This window comes from Oryzias latipes, chromosome 7 (assembly GCF_002234675.1).
Source record: "Oryzias latipes chromosome 7, ASM223467v1".
Classification (NCBI taxonomy): domain Eukaryota; kingdom Metazoa; phylum Chordata; class Actinopteri; order Beloniformes; family Adrianichthyidae; genus Oryzias; species Oryzias latipes.
The window spans coordinates 13,515,798-13,537,731 of record NC_019865.2 but is presented as its reverse complement, the minus strand read 5'-3'; the positions used below and the strand labels follow the sequence as shown (position 1 = coordinate 13,537,731).

General features: G+C 38.8%; 5 protein-coding genes across 7 annotated transcripts in view; 2 read left to right on the top strand and 3 right to left on the bottom strand.

Moving 5' to 3' along the window:
- Nucleotides 1-416: 416 nt before the first annotated feature.
- On the bottom strand, nucleotides 417-5,170 carry LOC101156893 (patatin-like phospholipase domain-containing protein 2). Of its 2 annotated transcripts, none has more exons than XM_004070728.4 (9): nucleotides 4,849-5,168; nucleotides 4,541-4,773; nucleotides 4,121-4,186; nucleotides 3,827-4,039; nucleotides 3,418-3,478; nucleotides 3,114-3,335; nucleotides 2,542-2,659; nucleotides 1,815-1,937; nucleotides 417-882 (listed from the first exon to the last, which is right to left on the bottom strand). In XM_004070728.4, exons 1-9 carry the CDS (start codon nucleotides 5,054-5,056, stop codon nucleotides 822-824), a joined length of 1,305 nt encoding a protein of 434 aa, XP_004070776.2. In that variant the 5' UTR covers nucleotides 5,057-5,168; the 3' UTR covers nucleotides 417-821. The 2 variants fall into 2 exon arrangements, with proteins under 2 accessions (XP_004070776.2, XP_011475454.1); XM_011477152.3 differs by having other exon boundaries at nucleotides 771-882; nucleotides 1,810-1,937; nucleotides 4,849-5,170.
- A 1,770-nt stretch (nucleotides 5,171-6,940) lies between these two features.
- Nucleotides 6,941-10,487, bottom strand: LOC101156654 (transcription factor ETV7). 2 transcript variants are annotated; one of them, XM_011477151.3, is made up of 9 exons: nucleotides 10,295-10,487; nucleotides 10,017-10,167; nucleotides 9,747-9,911; nucleotides 9,504-9,677; nucleotides 8,409-8,522; nucleotides 8,179-8,322; nucleotides 7,456-7,598; nucleotides 7,254-7,354; nucleotides 6,941-7,161 (listed from the first exon to the last, which is right to left on the bottom strand). In XM_011477151.3, exons 1-9 carry the CDS (start codon nucleotides 10,322-10,324, stop codon nucleotides 7,005-7,007), a joined length of 1,179 nt encoding a protein of 392 aa, XP_011475453.1. In that variant the 5' UTR covers nucleotides 10,325-10,487; the 3' UTR covers nucleotides 6,941-7,004. The 2 variants fall into 2 exon arrangements, with proteins under 2 accessions (XP_011475453.1, XP_004070775.1); XM_004070727.4 differs by having other exon boundaries at nucleotides 10,017-10,170; nucleotides 10,295-10,486.
- A 150-nt stretch (nucleotides 10,488-10,637) lies between these two features.
- Nucleotides 10,638-13,254, top strand: LOC101157291 (uncharacterized methyltransferase YdaC-like). The gene is given in 5 exon segments (XM_020704697.2): nucleotides 10,638-10,751; nucleotides 11,523-11,659; nucleotides 11,661-11,780; nucleotides 11,959-12,139; nucleotides 12,243-13,254. Coding segments are annotated over 4 exon segments (633 nt in total). The 5' UTR covers nucleotides 10,638-10,751; nucleotides 11,523-11,524; the 3' UTR covers nucleotides 12,440-13,254.
- Nucleotides 13,255-13,398: 144 nt separating this feature from the next.
- On the top strand, nucleotides 13,399-16,947 carry ube2t (ubiquitin conjugating enzyme E2 T). The gene is made up of 7 exons (XM_004070482.4): nucleotides 13,399-13,858; nucleotides 14,041-14,150; nucleotides 14,482-14,551; nucleotides 14,626-14,731; nucleotides 14,889-14,987; nucleotides 15,255-15,338; nucleotides 16,665-16,947. Exons 2-7 carry the CDS (start codon nucleotides 14,042-14,044, stop codon nucleotides 16,770-16,772), a joined length of 576 nt encoding a protein of 191 aa, XP_004070530.1. The 5' UTR covers nucleotides 13,399-13,858; nucleotide 14,041; the 3' UTR covers nucleotides 16,773-16,947.
- Nucleotides 16,948-18,014: 1,067 nt separating this feature from the next.
- The window catches only part of lgr6 (leucine rich repeat containing G protein-coupled receptor 6), a 34,762-nt gene continuing 30,842 nt past the window's right edge, over nucleotides 18,015-21,934 (bottom strand). Inside the window, exons 13-18 of the mRNA NM_001278833.1 lie at nucleotides 21,796-21,867; nucleotides 20,888-20,959; nucleotides 20,589-20,714; nucleotides 19,929-20,083; nucleotides 19,258-19,338; nucleotides 18,015-19,153 (exon numbers count right to left, since the gene is read on the bottom strand). Coding sequence (NP_001265762.1) covers nucleotides 18,015-19,153; nucleotides 19,258-19,338; nucleotides 19,929-20,083; nucleotides 20,589-20,714; nucleotides 20,888-20,959; nucleotides 21,796-21,867 — 1,645 coding nt within the window. The remainder of the gene's footprint in view (nucleotides 19,154-19,257; nucleotides 19,339-19,928; nucleotides 20,084-20,588; nucleotides 20,715-20,887; nucleotides 20,960-21,795; nucleotides 21,868-21,934) is intronic.

Genomic DNA, 21,934 nt, shown 5'->3' with positions numbered 1-21,934 from the left:
ACCACCAGAGAAAAACAGAGACACTTTGTAGAAGTAAAAACAGTCATACAAAGCATCTTTTTAATGTTGCCTCTAATATATTAAAGAGTAAGACTTAATGATTTTGCTTGAAGGATTATTATGACCAATCGTCAAAGCGAAAACACAGTATCTGTCGGAATTCTTGAATTTTCTGCAGCTACTTTGAAAAGGGAAGTAAAGGCAAAACCACAAGCTACTGATGGAACTGGATCAATGCACTGGTGAGCAGTTTACACTTCAACAAGAAGGGTCCACAGATAAAGGTAGAGCATAGCTGCATGAGTACTTTGGTCCGTTGTTTTTATTATCCACAAAAACAGTTACCTTCAAATATGAAAACTTGTCAGTGATAAACATGCGGTCCCAAGGCTGTAACAATAAATACTTGGATTCAGTTTCAACAAGGAAGAAGTTTTATTGAGCAATACAACATAGACACAAAATACAAATCTCAAAGTGCAATAACAGAAGTTAGAAAAAAAGCAAAGTGCAACAGGAAATATTAAGTGTTCACACAACACCTTTTTAAATTTGGCATAGATTTTTATAGAAGGTTTTGGGTTTTTTTTTTGGTGGTATATGACAAAGGTTTTTGGTCAAAGTGTCTAAAAGAAAGTCAACCATTATTAACACTGACCATTGCTTGTCTTGTGGCAAACACATGTCAGCTCAGTCTTCAGCTCATCCCAAAACCTCTCCACATCTGTAAGCGCCATCCATCCGTTTTTGTAAAGTTGGTTTCACATGGTACACATTGTTTTCCAGAACAGGCCATCTTGTGAATTTAGTTGCTTGGACGGTCATTTTCCATAATGTGAGTAAACGTTCAGCCATTGCAAAAACAGGAGGCAGTTCATTACCCTAAAGTACAAAGAAACAATTAACGTTGGTTATATAAAGTTGCCAATAAAGTCCAGGTGATATTATTTAGGACTGGGTATCACCAATAAATTCTAGAATCAATTCTATTTTATTTACCAGAGTCAATTCAATCAAATTTAAATAGATTTTTATGGATTCACTCGATTCGATTTCATTACATTTTAAATTGACACAAATCTGATACACTTCACATACTGAAAATGTTATTAGTAAATAATAATTAAAAAATTTTGAAATACGAATGAGACTTTTAACAGCATACAATGTTACAAGATTTCTCAAACGGAGAAGCTACAACAAAAATGTGCAAATCCAAAATATTGTGAAGGCTTTAAACTTCTTCATCTTACAAAAAGAAATGTTCCGCCTCTCCTGGAGGGCGTTTCAGTTTGGCCATTAGGTGGAGCTCGCGCTATAGCATTACACTTTATTCCAGATTTGAGCAAATAATTGTGCTTTAGTTCACAACTGGTTGCTTTAAAAAAAAATTACTTGAAAGACTTTGGAAAAAATCATTCCTGTGAGTATATAAAGCTGTTCATTTAGTCAGCAATGTAAAGTATAGACCAAAAGTTTGGACAAAACCTCTCATTCAAATGAATGGGAAGGTGTGTCCAAACTTTTGGTCTGTAATGTATCTAGTATCTAGCAAGCCTTAGCATCAGCCGTCCCGGAAATTCCGTTATACGTTGGCATCAAGCTAGTGGACTTTGGCTTTACTGCTGTAACGCCTTAGATCATCGGAAAAGGAAAGGCATAAAAGATCGATCTCTACTTTAGAGATCGATTAAGCTTGGATAAATTCAGATCGATTAATCGATTTTATCAACCCTGCCCTAACTAGAATGAAGGTTTAACTTTGCAATGTTGATCTGAAAACAATTGAGAAAAATTTAGGAGCCAAACCTTGCCTTTTTTCCATGTCCTTCTTCAGGGTTTGGACAACTATATTGAAAAGAAACAGAAAACACTGTCTGGCACCATGCCATGTCCAAAAGACAAATTCAGGCAGTTGTCTGAACACCAACTCCATTCTGTAAAAAAAATAAAAAAAAACATAGGCTGACTGCCATGTGCTACCTAAAAGAAAGAAAATGTTACCACGGTTAGTTGCTACTAATGTCAAGCAGGCACGTGCACTTATAGGGCCCTAGGGGTGCCCTGCAGTGCCTGCCCTGCTTGCTTTAATGTCTTTTAAGTCCATGATAAAGTGAAGGAACTCATGTTGACAATAATTTGTGTACATTAGATTTCTGCTGTCAGTTGCTATGGTGATAAACAAATTTCCCACGTGTTGGATCAATAAAGTATTTCTGATTCTGATTAAAAAAATGACAATTGTATACTTTTTCACCTACACAGGTCACATAGTTGAGTATTTATGCTATGGTGATAAACAAATTTCCCACGTGTTGGATCAATAAAGTATTTCTGATTCTGATTAAAAAAATGACAATTGTATACTTTTTCACCTACACAGGTCACATAGTTGAGTATTTATCTATTAGCAGTTTTTTTAAATGTTACTTAATTTCCGTAATGTTTAAAGGACAAAGACAAAATTGTTTTTGCTGCCCTTTTCCAGGTTTGAGCACCTGCCCTTCTAAAATCCCTGATGAAGTGCACGTGCAACATTACCTTTGTCTGCTCTGGAGAAGTGCATAAAAAGACACCACAAGAGGAAGAAGCAGATTTGATAAAATTCTTGCAGGTAGTCTCAACATGCTCAGATAGGTTGAAGCATTTCCCAAAAGAACTGAAAGAAAAATCACAACAGACAACAATACAAAGGTTCAAAACTAATATAGAAGCATTTGGTGTTTTGGTTGAGGTTTTTAGTAACAAAAAATGAAGTACTAATAGGATATTTTTGTCAAGTAAATGTCTTAACAGAGGACATGAAGTTGGCTAATGTTAGGGTAGAAGATGTCCATGATAGAGTGAGGTGGAAAAAGATGATTCGCTGTGGCGACCCCTGATGGGAAAAGCCGAAAGAGAAAGAAGAAATGTCCTTTAAACATAATTTCCAACATCCTTCTTTCTATTACTCTTAAATTTTTTCTGACATTTATGAGATGTTTTAACTTGGATCAAACAGCACTCATTGCAAGTTATTTGGCAAAAAATACTGTACAGCAAACAGTAGGACTATTAAAGGAGATTTGAATAATAATATTATACAATTTTGCGGTGGGGGGTGCCAACTTTACCATTTTTTACCACATCAAAGTGAAAATGAGAATCTCTAAAGAGCTGTGGCTCAGTGGAGCTGTTTGTCCACATGGAACTGTAGCTTTCCATTGCTGTGTTCTCCACTTTCATCTCCAGATCCTCCAGTTCTGCTTTGGAAGCTTCCAGGTATTTCCACATGTTGGTTTGGCCATCCCTCAGTGTCATTTCAGCACCTTCGTTCATTGTAGATGGGACAAGATCTTCACAGGGAAAAAGTTCAATTGACATTCATTTCTGGAGACTTTCTGCAAACAAGTTTTTTTTAGTCTCCATTGAACTCACCATTAATTTGAAGAAAGCGGATCCCGTCTTTGAAGCCATTGTAAAAAGCTTGTTCAATAGTCTGCAGAGATTTAAAAAAAACAAGAAGTTTAAAATGTTGTTTAAAATATAAACACTTTGGTGTGCTTAAACTTTCAAAGACTAAAGTTGTTGCAATTAAGGATAACAAAAATGAAAACTTTAAATGAGCCAAATAATGTGTTTGCCAAATTTTAACTTTCAAGTTTGTATTTCAGGTTAGTTGAAGTAAAAAAAAAAAACAATTTGGACTTTGAGGAAGTCGGAGTGTCTGGAGAAAATTCATGCATGCACAAGAAGAACATATAAAATCCACATAGAAAGGTCATTTGATACCATACTATGAAGTCAAATCAAAGCTCTCATACATCAACATAAAGAATGGCCTTACCCCCAAATCTGTGGGGTAAAGGCCATTAAGGATTCGGAAGTTGTTCATCTTGCTGAACTTTAACACTGCAGTGCCTACAACCATTTCTAGGCTGCAGGGTGGGTCGGCGGGACAGATGTCAGCGTCTCCAGAAAATGGCGAAACAGTCAATGTGACATCAGATGAGTCGGGCAACATGGGCTGTATGTTACTCAAACCACCGTCTATGTAATGCTGTTGGATACAATTGCCAACACATCAGGCCTTAAAAAGGGATCTAAAAGAAAGAGACTTTGTCTACTTTAGTATACTCACTTCTCCTCTGAAAGTTGGGGGCAGATAGCCACTAAGTCCAGGCACAAAGCAGCTGCAAAGCAAAGCCTATACAGTCAAAAGACAACAGTTTAAAGACTTCAAACAATGTGACAGAAACCTTTTTGTGCCTAATTTATAGGCATTTATTTTCAAATCTTTGTAAGAGTTGAAATATCTGTGGAAGACCATTAGATGTATTTCTCTAAAGTGGATTTGTTCATATTTTTAAGACATTTTCTAGAAAAAAGAAACTTCACATACATGGGACTTTGCACCAATCTTCACTTGCATGTGTGTGGAGTTCATTCAACAAAAATGAGTTTAAAAGAAATTATTCCCCAAAATTAAACCCATGGCAATCACCTTTATCGGCAGACCTTAACTTACCTGCACTATATTGATCGGCAGACGTTAACTTACCTGCACTATATCTTCTTTGGAATTGAAATCGGATAGTATCAACTGTTTCCCATCAGTCACACGGGTCACTGCAATACCAAGGCGACCTCTGGCCCAGCGGTGCGCATCAGGAGGAAGATATTTGTCCAAAAGTCGTTCTAACCAGTTGGCAACTTTAATTGAAGGGTCAAATGGTCCGAGAATAAACGATGTCACATGCTTGGCAAATTGAAGGATTTCATCACGAATGGCGACTGTGAATTAAAGAATAAATGTTCCAGAATTACACTTGTTTTCAAACAAGATGTTAAGGTTTTTTTGTCACTTACACATGTTCATTTCACAGACCACAGCTGTAGCGATCAAAGATCCAGCAGAAGCACCAAGGATGCAGACTGCCGAGCGCAGAATCCAGGGAGCGTACTTGAAGAAACATAGGGCTACTCCTAGCTGGTAGGTGGCCAGGAATCCAGATCCAGAGAAGGAGATGTCCCGAGGAACTTTCAGATTGCGACAGTTAGGTAAACTGGGAGCCATTTGTCAAAATATCTTCAAAAACTCAATAATTCTTTGAAGTTCTCTGTGAAATACTTTCTACAAAGAGACTAAGTTAAGTCAGGCAGAGTGCTACTAAGCCAGTTTTGTAATACACCACAATTAGACATGTCCTATTAGCTCTGCCCATGTGATTTTAGAGTGAATGTTTTTTTGTGCTTTTAACAAAGCACCTTTAGTCCTTAAATCTGTGACGAAGCTACTTGGAAAAGATAGCTGTCACTTATCAGTTCAGTTAATCACTTCCATTTCATAGTTTTTCAGCAAAAAAAAGATATTCTGTTCCCTGTCTCAGTTCTCTAGAACAAAAACTCCATACAAGAAATTTTAGGATAAAAGACGCAAGGATAAAACACTGCCAAATAAAAAAATGCAAAACCTTGAAAAGGAAACTTTAATTTTTTTGTGGTTGTGACTAAGTGCTGTATTCCCTGACGGCAACAAGAGAGTGATGGCAGTTTAAGGAATTTCCTCAACTGTTCTGAAGGAAGTAGCTGTTGTACAGTCTGGATGTCCAGGTCCTGATGCTTGTGGAGGAAGGAGGTGGCACAAAAAGAGGGGTCCACGAGGATGTTAGTCACTTTTCTGACCTTTGTAAATGTTTGCCAGTGCAGGAAGTAAGGCACAAATAATCTTCTTTCTCTTTCGGCTTTTCCCATCAGGGGTCACCACAGCGAACAAGTCGCATGGTAAACTTGGCAATGTTTTACGCCGGATGCCCTTCCTGATGCAACCTTCTCAAAGCAACTGGGCTTGGGACCGGCACAGAAATAGAGAAGGGAACAGGGAGCAGCCCGGATTTGAACCCTGGTTTCACGGACGGAAGGTGCCGCAAACCAGCACGAGCTAAACCGGCTCCTTAGGTAAGGCACAAATGATAATTTCTACTATTCTCATACCAGGAATTTTCAATCTGCAGCTGTGGATCTCCTTCTAGATAATATATGTTATGCCGCTGATGGTGAAGGATGCTCTGATGCCTTTCCCAAAATCCCAAACTATCCATCCATTTTCTCAACCCACTTTATCCCTTTTGGGGATGGGTGAAGGTGGGGTACACCCTGGACAGGTCACCAGTCCATCACAGGGGTCCAATACCATTTCTGTGTGTTATATCTGCTGCTACTACCATGTGCATTGTCACCATATATATACAGTATATAAATATAATATATACTGTATATTTAATGGCCTTTAAAAGAATTTAAACTATAAACTATTGAGATCAGACAAAACATTGTTTTTGGTTATTATATTATTAACAAAAATGCCAGTTCAGTCATACTGCTGCTGCAGCACTCTCTACAGGTACAGCTGTGACACAACAAACAAGGGAGAACATGAATTTCCTTTCATTTTTAGCACTAAATTTGAGTGTTTTTAGTATTTTAAGTGCAGTCTATGCTCTTGGACCCAATTTGGTTTTTGTTTGGTGTAGATTGATGCATGTGTAGTGACATTTTAGTCTACTTGTTAAAATAAAAAAAGACACTTTTTGTTTGATGTATAAAATATTTAATTTCCAAAGCAGAAAAAAAATAGCTTAGCTTTACAAAATCAAAAACTGTTATTTAAACAAATTCAAAATATTGTGTGCAAATACAGCTATGGATGCTTGATCCTTTTTATCCCATACTCATTTTTTGTAAAACTGAAGCAGTCTAACATCATGCCCCTGCAGGTTTCAAGATTTGTATAATTGTATGCTATAATACAAAAAATATATACCGGTATGTCAGCATCTCTATTGTAATTAGGTTAGGCAAGTCTGTAAAATTAAAGTTTACATGATTAGTTAGCTGCATAATGGTGTCCTTTTGCCACTTCATTTACTATGACTTAGTGTTTAGCTGGATCACATTCAAATAATTAAGTCAAAGCAATTTTATTTATATTTACACAGTTTGTATTGTGATTTCCCATGTTTTTTCTATGTTACTGGGGCACCTGTGGGAGGCTGCGGAGAAGCTCGATCAGGTGAAACCTCAAAATGATCATCACTCAACTCATCTGGAGGCGGAGTGTGATCCGGGGATACAGGAGCATCCCCCTGCTGTTCCAGGATGTCCTGTGGTAGTTTCAGAAACCTGAAAGGTCACAGAGGGGAGGCTGTCACCAGGACATTATTTGCTTCTGCAAAAAGACTGCAAGTAAATGTTACAGAGAAGAAGACCGAGACCTGAAGAGGAGTTTTTGCCCTCGCTCCTTTTTGATGATGTTGAGCTTGTAGTAGTGTCGTAGAGCACGGGACATTTTCTCATAGGTCATGTTCTCTCTGTTCTGTTAATAGAGTTCATACATTACAAACACCACGCTCTGGATCACTGAACTCTGCCCCTATGTTGAATTGCCCTTTTTCTTTATGTTTGCTTTCAGCTCACCTTGTGGTTCCCCCAGAGACGAGCTAATCCATTGGGGTCAACCACCCTGAATATCAGGCTGTCCTCGTCTTCCCACCGGATGTAGTCTCGATAGCGATCATCGCACAATAACTGATACACGTAGTCCCAAAGTAATCTACACCCTACAATAACACACATTAAACATGCTATATTAGATCTCTTGAATTGAAATATTTAAGACATTTTAACAAACAAAACAACCCCGTGTTTAAAGGGAAAAAGTAAGTGAAAGAACGAGTGGTTTCAGAGCACCAGCAGGATCAAAACAAAGCCTTACCATAAAAACGATCACAAACAAATATAATAGTAGTAAGGGTGCACCAAAAAGGGGCAACCTTTTTATCCTGTTTGGTTCTGGCCCAAATTTCTACCAATTGATGTTTCTTGCCAATCTGCAATGGCTATTTGATTAGTGATTAGAGTATATTCTGATAGGTATTTGCCTTAAATCAACGAGTGGTGTAAGAACCAGTAAGGGGAACTTTAGTATCGTTTTTTTTTTACATGGTAGCCTTTCTAAAGATTTGAAAATAGGAGCAATGTGATCCGTTCACCTGGTTCTGGTCAAATGTTTTCACAAACATAGTCTGGAAGAACTTTACTACAAAAATTAAATGCAATTTTAAGCACATTCAGATTTTTTTAGATACATTTTGATTGTTTTTTTCAGTAGGCTAGTAACTCTGTGCATTGAAACAATACTTGGAATGCGCCCGTTGGCTTTGTGCACCGGACTCCTTGGCTTTTCTCGGCCGGACAGATTAAGAGGCTCTTGAGGGATGCTTTCTGTTTGTGGCAGACATGCAACTTGGTTGTTGGGGGCAACAGAGAGCACAACTGATCCATCTACAAGAAAGAGAGCAAAGGGGAAGATAATTTGCCATTTCAAAATTATCATAATAAAGTCCTGAAATATTTATTTTGGCACCCACTGTTGTATGCAGGGTAAGAAACCAGGGTCAGGGGATTTCTAAGCAGCGTCTCAGGCCGGCTGCTCACAGTGGCTGTGAGAGCTGCAGAAACTGCAGTGGTGGCAACAGTGGAAACTGCAAGAAATGAAATATGAGGAAATATAAACTTCAAAACAGAAAGCAAAACTAAATTTAGAGCCGTGCGTCTGCTGCAGAATAGCCGTTTAAAAAAAAAAAATAACTTTAAAACCTTATTTCATATCTTTATTTACATGCAGGTCCAAATACTGGAGTCTGGATTGAAATAATAAAAAAGTTGATTTTCAAGCTGCCAAAACCTCATGGCAAACATTTTACTTTCATTAGAAGTTACTGTCTTTATTGCTAACAGGCATGGGGGAGGGAAAGACAGCAAAGCTTTACGGTTCTAACACTTCTTTCTTTGTTAACACTTAAGGGAGAAATCAGGTATTTAGAGATAGCCAAGGTATCTGCTGGAGATACTTGTACACAAAATAGTTCTTAAAAATACTTTTAGCATTAAAGATGCATAGGAGTTTGGACAACATGTTGACTATCAAGTTTGTAGTGATTTGAGAAATCATGAAACTGTGAAGAAATGTAGACAAGAACAGAACACATCCTGGCTGAAGTTCAAGTTGAAAGGAAACAGGAAGTGGGGTCCAGCTCTATCACTGTTTTTTAGGGAAACTTTCAAATAACGCAAGAAAGGGAATTACTGTGTTTGCACAAGTTCCTAAAGTATTTTTGCTTTCCTTATAATTAAAAAGGAATACATTTATTTATTATTGCACAAACATTAAAGGACCAGCAGTGTGCTCACAGTTGATTATGCCTATTTGCTATTGACACTGTCCTTATTAAATGCAAATATTCAATGCAAATATTTGTAAAAAAAAAAAAAAAAGGCATATGTCTACATATCCCTCCAGATTGTCATCTTTCTGCACATTTCTGCATCTCAAAATAATGAGTGCTTGTATCTTGTTTGCTTTTTCTCAAAGTACAGAGAAGCATATACACTCTTGTGGCTGAGTTTTGACAAAAACCTGCAAAATGCAAAAAAACTCTAATTTAATTTGTCAAGCCACAGACCTGAGTTGTCACTGATTGTCACAGACTGTTGCTCTGGAACAGTCCCAAAAGGCACCGGGCAGCTGACTTCACTCTGAATGTTCCCAGATGACCCCAAAGACACAATGGGGGTCTCACAGACAACACCTCTCCTGTGTTGCTTCACACATTGAAGGATTTCATACAGAACGTCGCCTATGAAAAAAGAGAGATTATCAAAAGAGGAAAAAAATAAGGGGGACACTATGAAATACTGCATGCTACCTGAACTCGGGCAGCGACGTCTAAAGTCTTCTTTGGTGAGAAGACACAAAGCTCTTCCATTCATCTCAAAGCGGCCCTTTTCTGCACGCTGCAGTGAGTACTCCTTATGAGCCCAGTGGAGCCAGAGGGCCACATCCTCTTTATCCCATAGAGACGGATTGATTCCTAAGATGCGTTTTAAAAAAAAAACAAAAACAAAAAAAAGCATCTTTCTCACATGATACAGATTTTAAACAACGTTGAATTGAATTTTCCAGAAGAATGGCTCACTGAGCCGTCCAGGTAGATGCCACAGGTCCTCAGGAGGGGGTGGGCTGACCACTGGATCCTGATTGTGGGGGGAGTGACGCACATTTGGAGGCAGACTGAGACTGCTTTGCTTCTCGTGTACAGATGACAAGCTATTTGCACTGTTTTCTTGCTGCTAAACAACATAAACAAACACGCGCACAAACATGAGACGAACCCAAAATGCGGAAAACAAGAACCTTTCAAATAAGTTTGTACTATAACCATTCACGCGTTCTCTCCTTGAATTTTACGTTTACCTTTAGAGGTGACGGGGGAGTGCTCGCCATGAAATAAGTCTCTTGTATCTTCGATTGCAGAGAAAACCAAGTTACTTCTGTATATTTGAATACACTTACAACCCAGTAAAATATACAAAAAGTACGTTCACATCTCCCCGAAATCCTTTTTTTTTATAGAAACAGAATCATAATGTCGGACAAAAACTCAACCTTTCCGGGAAATGAAAACGAAAGAAACAAAATCCTTAAAAGTGGGTGTGTGCAACAGAGACTGAGGGAACCATGTCCAAATGATAACAGCGCGACACTGTCTGTTTACAGACATGACACCGCGCATTATTTTTAATCATTTAAGGTTATTGGGGGATAAACTCTGATTTGAATTTTAACAGAGTGTTAAATAATTTAACGTGAAGAGGGGCAAGAGAAAACACGAGTGCAGGAAATGAGTAAATAGAAAACTGAGTGCGGAAAGGTGAGTGGAAGCGCGGAGACACACTGCGCCTGCGTAAACAGGAGAGGCTCCGCCTCCTTACAGGAAGAGACACACAAACCTGTACGGTCAACAGAAACACGCAAGTTAGTAGATTCATGCTCATTCTTTATTCTGCATAGCTAGGTGCAGATTATTTTTTAGCCTATTGGTTACTTTGTTAGTGCACAATCAAACTTGGCATTTGAATCTTTTTTTACGACGTTTGAATTTATTGTAAGGCTTTGCACAACTCGTTTGTTTTGCGCAGAACCCCGTTCTTTATGACGTCAAATAGCTCTAGGGCAGAATGTGGTTCTCGATCCTGTACCTTGTTTTTACACGAGCAGTATTTGTTGACCACACCAGCGCTTTGCCGCCTTCGTTTGTTTTAAAAGTGGACAATTTTCTAAGTATTTCACACAAAGCGTTGAAGCACAAGTTTTCAATGGTTAAGGATGATCGGAGTGGGACTTTACATAATCATAATGCTTCATAAATACATAAAAACATTCATATTTTTTAACTGCACAGTGTACATACGTATAATGGAAAAAAAAATCATAAATATTTTTAAACATATTTTTAATCAGCGATGCATTCTCAACTTTACAAATGTGCTTCCTCTAAACTGATACAGTAGTGCAAATATTTTGGGGTAGATGTTTATTAAATTACAGTCCAAAATGGTTCATTGTTTTCAGCATTGTTCTAACTTTTTCTGGATTTTGGTTTGATTAACTTGTCTTTATATTATATTTTTGTTTTTTCTAGTGATGTGGGCTGAAAAATTGGGGAAACAGCTAGGCAACCCCACTCAGTCAATTGCAGGATGGCTGGTCAGCAAGTTGTTTAAGGTTCGCAATAAGGTCCTTGAGGCGAATGCTGTGCAGCTGTGTGGGATCCAGCCAGGGGGACACCGTGCTCGAGCTGGGTCATGGTCCAGGACTTGGTCTGGAATCGGCAGTTAAACTGCTCACCGGTCCTACGGGTCACCTTATCGGAGTGGATTACTCTGAGTACATGCATCAGGTAAAGAATGAATATTCACAAAGCAGAAATGATATTTGTTTCTAACTACGTTTCTTTAATATACCTTTTTTAAACATAAAGAATTAAATACATTGGGCTGGGTTCAAGTTTAAAGCTCACACTGTAGCTACTGTTTTAAACAAAATTTTATTTGGAATTTTTGTTTATTTTGTCACAGATGGCAAAGGAACGGATGAAGGATTTTCTCGCCACTGGGAAAGTTACCTTACACCTCTGTGATGTAGCTGCGATGCCTGTCGCAGTCAGCAGTGTGGATAAAGTTTTTCACTGTAACTGCTACTACTTTTGGCCAGACCAGAAAAAGGCAGCTCTAGAAATCCACCGCGTTATGAAGCCTGGTAATTTTACAGCCGACACTTTATTTTGTTTTTATTCCTGCATGCATCTGTCATCCAAAGTAAATTCAATACTTTTTGAGTAACTGAGTTTAAACCCACCTAGGAGGCCTGATGGTGAGCACACTGAGGCTAGCACATGTGGCTGTTTTGGGAGCCAAAGGTGTGATGCCAGGAGAGAATTGGCGCCCAGAGGGCTACATGACAGTTCTGAGAGACTGTGGCTTCACCGATGTCAGAATGGAAGACAAACAACACCATGATTTAACATTTCAAGCTATTTTTGCTATTGCGTCCAAATGATCATGTGTGTATTTGTCTCACACGTGCAACCAAAAGATTGCCAATGATGTGCCTGCAACTGAACATTAGCTTTACAGTAAACCATTTTGTGCTATTTGGTTGTTGCTCAGGCATTCCACAGCACAGTGTTAAGTAATTAATGCGTTAATTTAAAAATTGAAGCTTTGTTTTTTGCTGGTAGAGTTATGCCAGATATATAAAAATATGTATTTTAAAAGTATCATATTTTGATCTAAGCTCTTTTAGTGTAAATATAAATTGCTTCTTTGGGATTGATAATGATGTTGATTATGATATTGAAATGTCTTTTCTTGCTTAAATATGGCAAATTCAGTACTACTTTTTGAGTATTCATGACATACTACAGTATTAACCAGTTGCATTAAATATATGGTCAATAATAGAAAGAAACAGGAGACAGGGCTGGTTGTCACATTTCTTTCATGATGACCATTAAAATAAAAACAACACTAAAGATAAAATTAGTTGGATCTAAAAAATATACATGTTCAAAATATCTGCTCTAATCATTTGGTAAGAAATAATTTATGTTGCAAAAACGAGGAGGAAGTTTAATCAAATGGTAGACATCAATATCACAGCACCTGAGTGACAACTTGCTCCATTTTCTATGAATGAAGCAATTTGTTTAACTGAGAATGTTTGTTTGTATGTTTCATTCAAGAAATGGGATTATCAGAGTATTTTCTTTCATATTTTCAAACACTACAAAATACATAATGATGTGTGTAATTAAAAACATTCAAAAATAAACATGTTCTCACATTTCAAATCAGAGCGCATTTAGACAGGAAGACAGCTGCCTCTTTTCCTTTTTTCTCATCTTTAAAAAGTGACAAAACTGAAACAGAAGCTGATGTTTTTCATATGCTATATTCTACTTTTTGGGAGGAAGGGAGGGGGGGGGGTAAAGAAAAAAAAACTTTTTTTTATTCGTTTATTGATGTTTGTCAATTTTTTCTTGGTGTTTTTCTTGGTTTCGTATAGACTCGCTTTTTATTGTAAATAACCTTTGGAAATATTTTTACCACTAATATTGTGCTATGGTGTTGCAAATGTAATTGTTGAACCTTTTATCCTGACTTAGGACAACGGATGAAATTTAGCTTCTGTGCTAACTCTGGCATATTTATGTCAAAGCAGCTGCTGAAACATTGTGTAATATGCACCGTCCTAATTCAAACAAACAAATACATAAATAAATGTTGCGGGCTGAATTTATACCGGGAAAGAACTGTAGGTGGCGATCGTGTGCCCGTTGAAGTAGAGCAGGAGAAGAAGAAGAACAGAACGGCATTTGACGTTCGATTACAAAGCGAGGGAAATCCAAACCAAAAGCTGAGGCATCTCGCTTGCTGCAGGAAAATTCGACGTCTGAAAGGTGGTTCAAAGTGTCAAGTGAGTTCCGTTTGAAGTACAATAAACATGTTTCTCTTTCTGATTTCAAAGCGCGCGAATAAGTAGTATTTCATCTGCCAGTTTATAAGCACATATTTAATCTATAGAATAATTTGTTTTGTTTTGAAGAAACGTTATACAGTTAGCTGATTTTTTAAAACATCTTTTGAATCCCTGTCAAGAATGCAGAGAGCTTCTCGTTTAAAGCGCGAACTTCAGATGCTGAGCACCGAGCCTCCTCCTGGGATAACATGCTGGCAAAACGACGAGCAGATTGATGACCTCCGTGCACGTAAGTCTTATCGATTGATCGACAATTTATAATCTACTGGTGTGACTAAGTACTCCTTGTTATTTTAAGCATAAATGCACGTCTCTAATCTGAATGCTAAGGTCTCTCCTAGATGCAAACAAGGAGAATCATAGGAAAAGAGTGACAAAATCTTTGACAGTTTTATGTGTACTTAGTAGTTAGTAGGACCCATCATTTTAACTTCAACAATAATATTTTTGGTGATCACATGTATTTAGTACTGTTTAGATAAGAGTGATCGGCTCAGTGTGTCTGAAAATATTACCTGTGGATTTACAGCAGGCACTGCATTTTTCTTTTTCCACTGCAGAAATCGTGGGTGGATCAGGGACTCCATATGAAGGTGGACTCTTCTCTTTGGAGATCAAAGTTCCAGAAAGGTTTTGTCTTTTTTGTTTTGCAAAAACATCTGTAAGGTGTTGATCCTAACTTACCTGATGTTGACCTCCTACAGGTATCCATTTGAGCCTCCAAATATAAGATTCTTGACGCCAATTTACCACCCGAACATAGATAACTCGGGGCGCATCTGTCATGATGCTCTCAAACTTCCCCCAAAGGTTGGACTTTGCACCAAACAGGCTTCTTTTGTTTCCCTGAAATGTTTAAAACATTCACAGTAATCATTATTTGTGATTTGTTATGTCTTCAGTCTGTTTTTGGCAACTTTAAGATTTATTAAAATTAAAAATGTTTGTTTATTGGCCTTTTCTTTAGGGCGCCTGGAGACCTTCTTTGAACATTTCTACGGTTCTCACCTCCATTCAGCTGCTTATGGCTGAGCCCAATCCAGATGACCCATTAATGGCTGACATAGTGCGTAATATTAAAAAAAAGTTTTTGTCAAAATATGCTCTCTGCATTTACCAATTCAGTCATGAGTTTGATTACTCTGAAACATTTTCAAAACATGTTTAACTACTGAATATTTGAGGAACTTTTGCAATAAATAAGGATCTTTCTTTATGTTTTTAACACCTGATGAAACATGTGTGAGGCAAACCAGTGTGGAAGAAATGGTTATTTAAATGAATAAACTGCATGTAATGAAGTATATATTGTAACATACTTTTTTTTTTTTAGTCATCAGAGTTCAAATACAACAAACACATGTTTCTGGAGAAGGCCAGGAAGGTCACACAGGAACATGCTGTTCAGAAAACCTCTGTAAGTCAACAGATATGTGGACGATTCACTGTTATGATTATGTTTATTTTTTGAGATTTTGAATGTCATCTTTTATCTACTGCTTGTGGTAGATAAAATGCTGAATTCTGACAAAACCACTGGAATCTGACCATTTTAGGTTATAGAGAAATGCAGTCTAGTATCTAGTTCAGTCAAATACTGTAAAGTGTGGATCACTTTACCACACAGTTTACTCCCCTGGCAGTTGTGCTTTGATCTTTTGATATGTCACTTTTGTCATTGATTCCAGTCATAGTACTAGGTTTAGGGGCTGTCATCTGGACTTAGTTTTTTAAAGTTGGAAGACGTTTCACCTCTTATTCAAGAGGCTTTGTCAATTCTGAATTAGCTGGCAAAAGAGCTGGTATATACGCGCTCATGGAGGAGGAGTCAGACCTGAAACTGGATGGTATTGTCAACTTAGCCTGCGTGTTTTCGGGTCGTTAAGAGTCCTTTGTCCTCAGCTGGGGTTGGGGAGCCAGGGACTCCCACCCCAAATCGGTCATCTTTTTCAGCTGTTAACGACCCAGTTGGAACTGGTTCGGTTTGTTTGGGTTTCAGAACACTGCTGAGAATGGATGGAAGAATAAACCTGAGACCACCATTCTTATTAAGAGAAGGTTTATCCTTCTTGACAAAGATGGCTTCTTTCACTCCTCGCTCAAATGATCCTTTCTTTCTGGTTAGAATTTGGACTTCACTGTCCTCGAACGAGTGGTTTATGGCCTTCAGGTGGAGGTGCACTGCAGACTCGGGTCCACTTGGGTTGGCTCTGCGATGTTGGTAAAGCTGCTTGTGTAGAGGTTGTTTGGTCTCTCCTATATCCTATTCATTGAAGTTCTCTTTGTAGTGGATAGAGTACACAACATTACTCTGTTTGTTTGGATGAACCAGTTTTTGTCTGAGAGTATTAATTGGTTTGAGATGAACTGTGATCTGGTGAATGCCAAGTTGGGATATCCACAGGTTTGAAGGGCTTGATGGATATGTTGCTCATCTTTCTTCTTTCCGTCAGAGCTTGTGGGCACCTCCTGGGCTCTGTGTTGTAAAGTCCTGATAACACCTAGTTTGTGTGCTGTAAAGGGTGGTTTGAATCACATAACAGGTACTGATCTGTGTGAGTAGGATTTCTGTACACTTCAACCTGGAACTGTCTGTCATCTCCAATCTATGATAATCTACTACTATGAGAGTCTTCATAGACATGAGTCTTCATAGACATTGATTGCAGTGTAATTCATATTCATATGTAACCTGCACATGTCATTCAGATACTTAAATGGCAAATCTTGTTGTTCTTTTAAGGGAGTTGTGGAGCAAAACAAGGAAAACGCACTGGTTCCAAACCCATCATCCCGAAAGAGAGACTTGCAGAATGCAGCAGGAGATCCACCTAAGAGAACTTGCACATAGTTTTTATTTCACAATAACTTCATATCAAACCGTGTCTGGTACACCAATTATTTTTTAGAAACAGATTTTAATTTAGACATTCTCCATTTGTGTACGTCAATAAATGGATGTATTTGCACATTTGTAAGATTGCTGTAAATGTTTGTTGTCATATTAAAGTGTAGATTCATGGCCTGTAACGTGACGTGTCTTTATAAACAACGAGGGCTTGAGATTTAAACAATAAGAAGATGATAGTTTTATTCACACATGCTTAACAACTGTATACAAAGTATGTACAACCTAAATGGCACATTTTTTTTAAATTTACCTTTTTTCTTTTTTTTCTTTTTAAACAAACTAACATTTTATCATTAATATATACACTTATATATTTTGTTTATGAAAGAAGACAACATAAGGCTTTGTGTGAATCAATACCATGCTAGTTCAGAGGTAGTAACATTGTATGTATATATATTTATATCGTTAGCAAACTTTAAATTCTGCAGAAACAGCTATGTCCCATATGACTACCGGTACTTACTCCTGTTGGGTGGAGTTGCATATTTAAGATCAAACTGTGTAAACAACACACAACTCATTTCCCGTTGCATTTCTCTGCCACCAAAGGAATAACATTCTTAAAATTACAACATTTATTAGATGGTTTCAGAAGCTAAAATTCGATTTAGCCATTTTTTCTGAATAAAACCCTTTAGCTTTTACTTAAAAAATGGCAACAATAATGGACCATTTGAATTTTTTCTTGAACTAACAAAACAATCCAAGTTATCTTTATTGACCTGAAATTACAAAACATAACCAATCTTATTTCCTCCTTAACTTTGAGTAGTGTGTCCACCCCCCCCCCCCCCCTTCTCTCTGCAGTTTACAGCTTTTTTTGTTTTACTATTATTTGTCTGCAGTTTTCAACAGTCTTGACATTTTCTGGAGGAATGTCTTTTCTGTGAAACCAGCTTCAGTCCCGCTCCACATTTGTAAAGACATTGTTATGTTGTCCTCTTCTGTTATCCACCACCGCTCCGAAAGACTCCGTTTAGTGAGCTGATGCACCAATAGCTCAGAGATGGTGCTGCTGCCGCATTGTGATGATGGTCTTAATGCCCCTAGTGTCCCACATTTTGATATAGCTAGCTTCTTTTTTTTTTTTTGGCTCATAGGTGAGACATGAGTCATGATAGAGCACAAACAGGACAGACTATAAGAAAAAATGCATCTTGATCAAGCTCTTAGTCTCCCTCATTCTTCGACCCTCTCCTTACCAGTGAGAGTGGGTGTTTGACAGGGAATGAGGGCGACGGACGAACTGGAGGAGCAGTGGGAAAATCGAATCGGATCAAGTCCAGCCTGAAAAGAGGAGCCCTCACTGTACATGGCATCAGCATCTGTGAGTGACAGCCGGGCTGATGAATCGGAGCAGGAGCTCTTCTCTGTCTCCACAGAAACCAGCGAGTCCAGGGTGCGGTCTCTTCGCAGCTGTGGACGTGATTTTGGGCGAGGCCAGAAGAAAAAGTGAGAGTGGTCTCTCGTGAAAAGGAGGAAGAGGAGAGGGTTGAGGCACGCGGGTAAAGGTTGGAGAAGCAAAAGAACTGATTTCAAAACCTCCTCTCCCAAAGAGAGAAGACCCAAAAGAGAACAAAGAGACAGGAAGGCCACAGGTACGTAGAGGAGGCTGTTAGTAAATATTAACCAGGCGACATGTTTGATCATCGCACAGTCCCATAATCCCTCACATTCACCTCTTAGTAACTCACAGTATAGCCGAATGTATGAACTTATTACTAATAGCAAGCAAAAAGTGTTTATCATAATGAGCGTCAAAGGAAAACCCAGAGAGGATGGAAGGCGGGAGGCAGGGGGAGGCAGGGGTGAGGGGAGACAGAAGGGTGAGGACCCATAGTCTCCCACTCCAACTAGCGGGAGAGAAGCAAGTGTCAGGGAAAGAGAGAGGCAAAAAACGGCACATGTGCGCACACTGCCAAGGGATGGGGATTTCCCATAGAACCGAGCACAGGTCACGCTCACGCCACACTGCACCGCCGCAAGCGTCAACAGCAACACGCTCGCCTCTGAGGCAAACACCCAAACCCATCCTGTCGCCTGACACCCCAGACCCCCTTCCCACCGCGCTCCATAGTGGTTAAATTGTCCTATAGTGAAAGCGTCCATGAGGGCCAGGGTGCATGTACACACGCCTGTCAACAGATTGGAAGCGCCCATGCAAGCCACAGTGAAGTGAAGTGGTGACAGGTTTCCCGAGGATCCAAAAAGAGACAGGAGCAGGAGGGAGTTCCCCAACAGAGACACCAGAGAGATGGACCACATGCCGATGCGGACCAGCCAGCTGCCTAAAAGGGAGTCACAGGGGCGGAAGGGACCTGCAACACGACAAACACGCAACTCATCAGCAGAGCAAAAGAACCAATGATGAGTTTCTGTCTCAGCTTTCACATCTTCCGAGCTAAACTGTATGTTGCATTACCAGGTGTGGGCGTACACTGCACACTGGACTGCAGTTTAGATTCCTCAATTTCCAACTGGAAATCCTCCAAGTATGGATCGTCTGGAACACAGCATTGTTAAAAAATCAGAATTGGGAGAGCCAACGCCTTCAAGAAACCTGCCTCATAAAGTGTGTTAGACAGCCAAACAGTTTACATCTGGTAGATTACATTGTGTGCTTCCAACTAAAGGTTTTCTAACATTCCTCTCCAATGACAGACAAAACTTGTTGAAGACGAATGGCACCTCTAGAAAAGGTAATAATCGTTGCATGTTTATACGTAAATTAAAGTGGAATACATTGAAATCAGATTTATCATGGCTTGATTATTATTTGTTATCGCTCCCAAATAGGTAAACCTTGTGGTTGCGTGTTTTCAGTTACAGTGATGTAGGTTTATTGGTTTGATTTCAGCCTAATTATGGTTCATTTTTGTTTGTATTTGATTCCACCCACAGGAATGAAGGGTATATTTTACATGGACCAAAGAGCGTGTCAGGTGCCAGTTAACAGTGATTTTCTGGCAGGCTCTGACATATTGCAGACTGAGGCCTAAGAGTAAACATCCAGAGCTCAGGTTTCCGTCTCACATCCTGACTGTATGGATGCTAAATGCACACTTTCACAGATGGGAGCGTTCACTGTCTTACACTGAGCATCAGCGTGGATTTGGTACACGGCTACAGTCCTCTTCTGTAGGTCTTCGTGAGCGTTGCTCTGCTCCGTGTCCCATGAGCCCGCTGGCTTGTAGCTATCACAGGATGCATATACACAGCACTGGTAGGCGTAAGGCATCTCAATCACTCTGTAGCACACAGATGGGAGTAACAGTGATGATAACATTATGGAAAAAGCATTCCAAAGCAGTTTTTCTTCAGTTCTATGCATTATTGTGAGCAGGAACAATTGGGGAGTTTTGTTTATCCACTTGGAATAGTCATACAGTCCAAGCTGCATTTTTACCTACACATTTGTTCTGAGTAAATGGCTTTCTGCCATGGCTTTGCTTTAATTTTCTTTATTAATCACATTTTTCACTTTCACTTCGCTCTACTTTTCCGGAAAATTCAAAGGTTTCCGTGAGAAGAATACATTTGCAAGGAAATACCTCGTCATTTCTGAAATCCTGAACGGCTGCTCTATGATTAGCCAATTTTCAGAATTGGTCTCTTTTGATTAGGTTATGAAATGAATCAAAAGTTTTAAAGGATGCATTTAGAAACACATCTGGATCTTTGCAACAATTTTTATTCAAGCTTAAACAGACACCATATTATGGAGCATGCTGTTTAATGTGTTTTTAATCTTACCTCATGTGGGGGAAGTGATCAGGACCAAATGCTTCATACAAAAATGTGTTTCCTCTCAACTTGAGATGAGTGAGACCCCCCAAACCTGCAACTGGCACAGAGCTGAGACGGTTCTCGGACAGGTCCCTAAGTTGAAAAGGACACAAAATGTAACATTTGAAGTGAAATTTTTCCTCGTTGCAAAGAACATCAAGTAACGAGCAAAATGTAGACAAATGAGTATTTATGTAAGCCCAATGCTATGGTGTACTTGTGATCTCCCATTCACAAAATTGTCACGGCTTAGGGCTGTTACTTACAATTTTATCAAAGAATGAAGTGAGACAAAGGCATCCGGGTGGATCGATTCAAGCACGTTCCAGCTCAGATCCCTGAGAAGAAAAAAAGAACGGAACTGAGCTAAAACAGCCCCACTTTACAGACTAGTAGTGTATCTCCACCAGGTGTCAGTAATGTGATGTTCATCTTCCGGATTAGGCATCATCAATGCTTTAGCTTTTTTTTTTAGGAATCTGTTGTGATTTGTATTTGTTTGAATTAAAGTCTTTTTTTAACAGGTCATCAAATACAAAAATTTTAAATGACAATGCTGAGATTACGTAAAGTGTGTGAAACATTTTTTAAACTTCTTTTACTAACTTGTAAAACATAAAATAAAACTAATGAAAAATGTCTTTTTGGCATTATCTTATGTTGTTTACAAATTTGCTCCTCTTGATATACAGAGGTAATATTTCATTCATTTTCTAAACCCGTTTTGTCCCTTTCGAGGTCACGGGGCTGTTGGAGCCTTTTCCAGCCACTTGTGGGCGAAGGTAGGGGACGTCCTGGACAGGTCCCCAGTCTGTCGCAGGGCCACAACTCACACACCCATGCACACTCACACTCACACCTAGGGGGAATTTGAAGTAACCAATTAAACTATGAAGCATGTTTTTGGACAGTGGGAGGAAGCTAGAGTCCCCGGAGAAAACCCACGCATACATGATAATATCACAGAAAATATATTCAAGCTATAGGTTTTTTTTTCTTTTTCTGATTGTCACCCATTGTTTGTGTGTTTGTATTGAGCCTGTTTGCGGACACTGCAACAACCCAATTTCCCAAGCTGGCATCAAGAAAGTATCTTTATCTTATTTTATATATTAAAGGTAAAGATAATTGAACTGAATCCATTCTCACTGTCACTGGGAAGAGATTGACTCACAGGGCTTTGAGAGAGGTGAGCTGCTGAAAGGTACTTGACTCTATCCTCCTGATCTTATTATGCTGCAGTCCTCTGTTAAAGGAAAAAGAAAAACACACAAGTTCATTTACAGCTCATTAAAACGCAAAATGTCATTGAG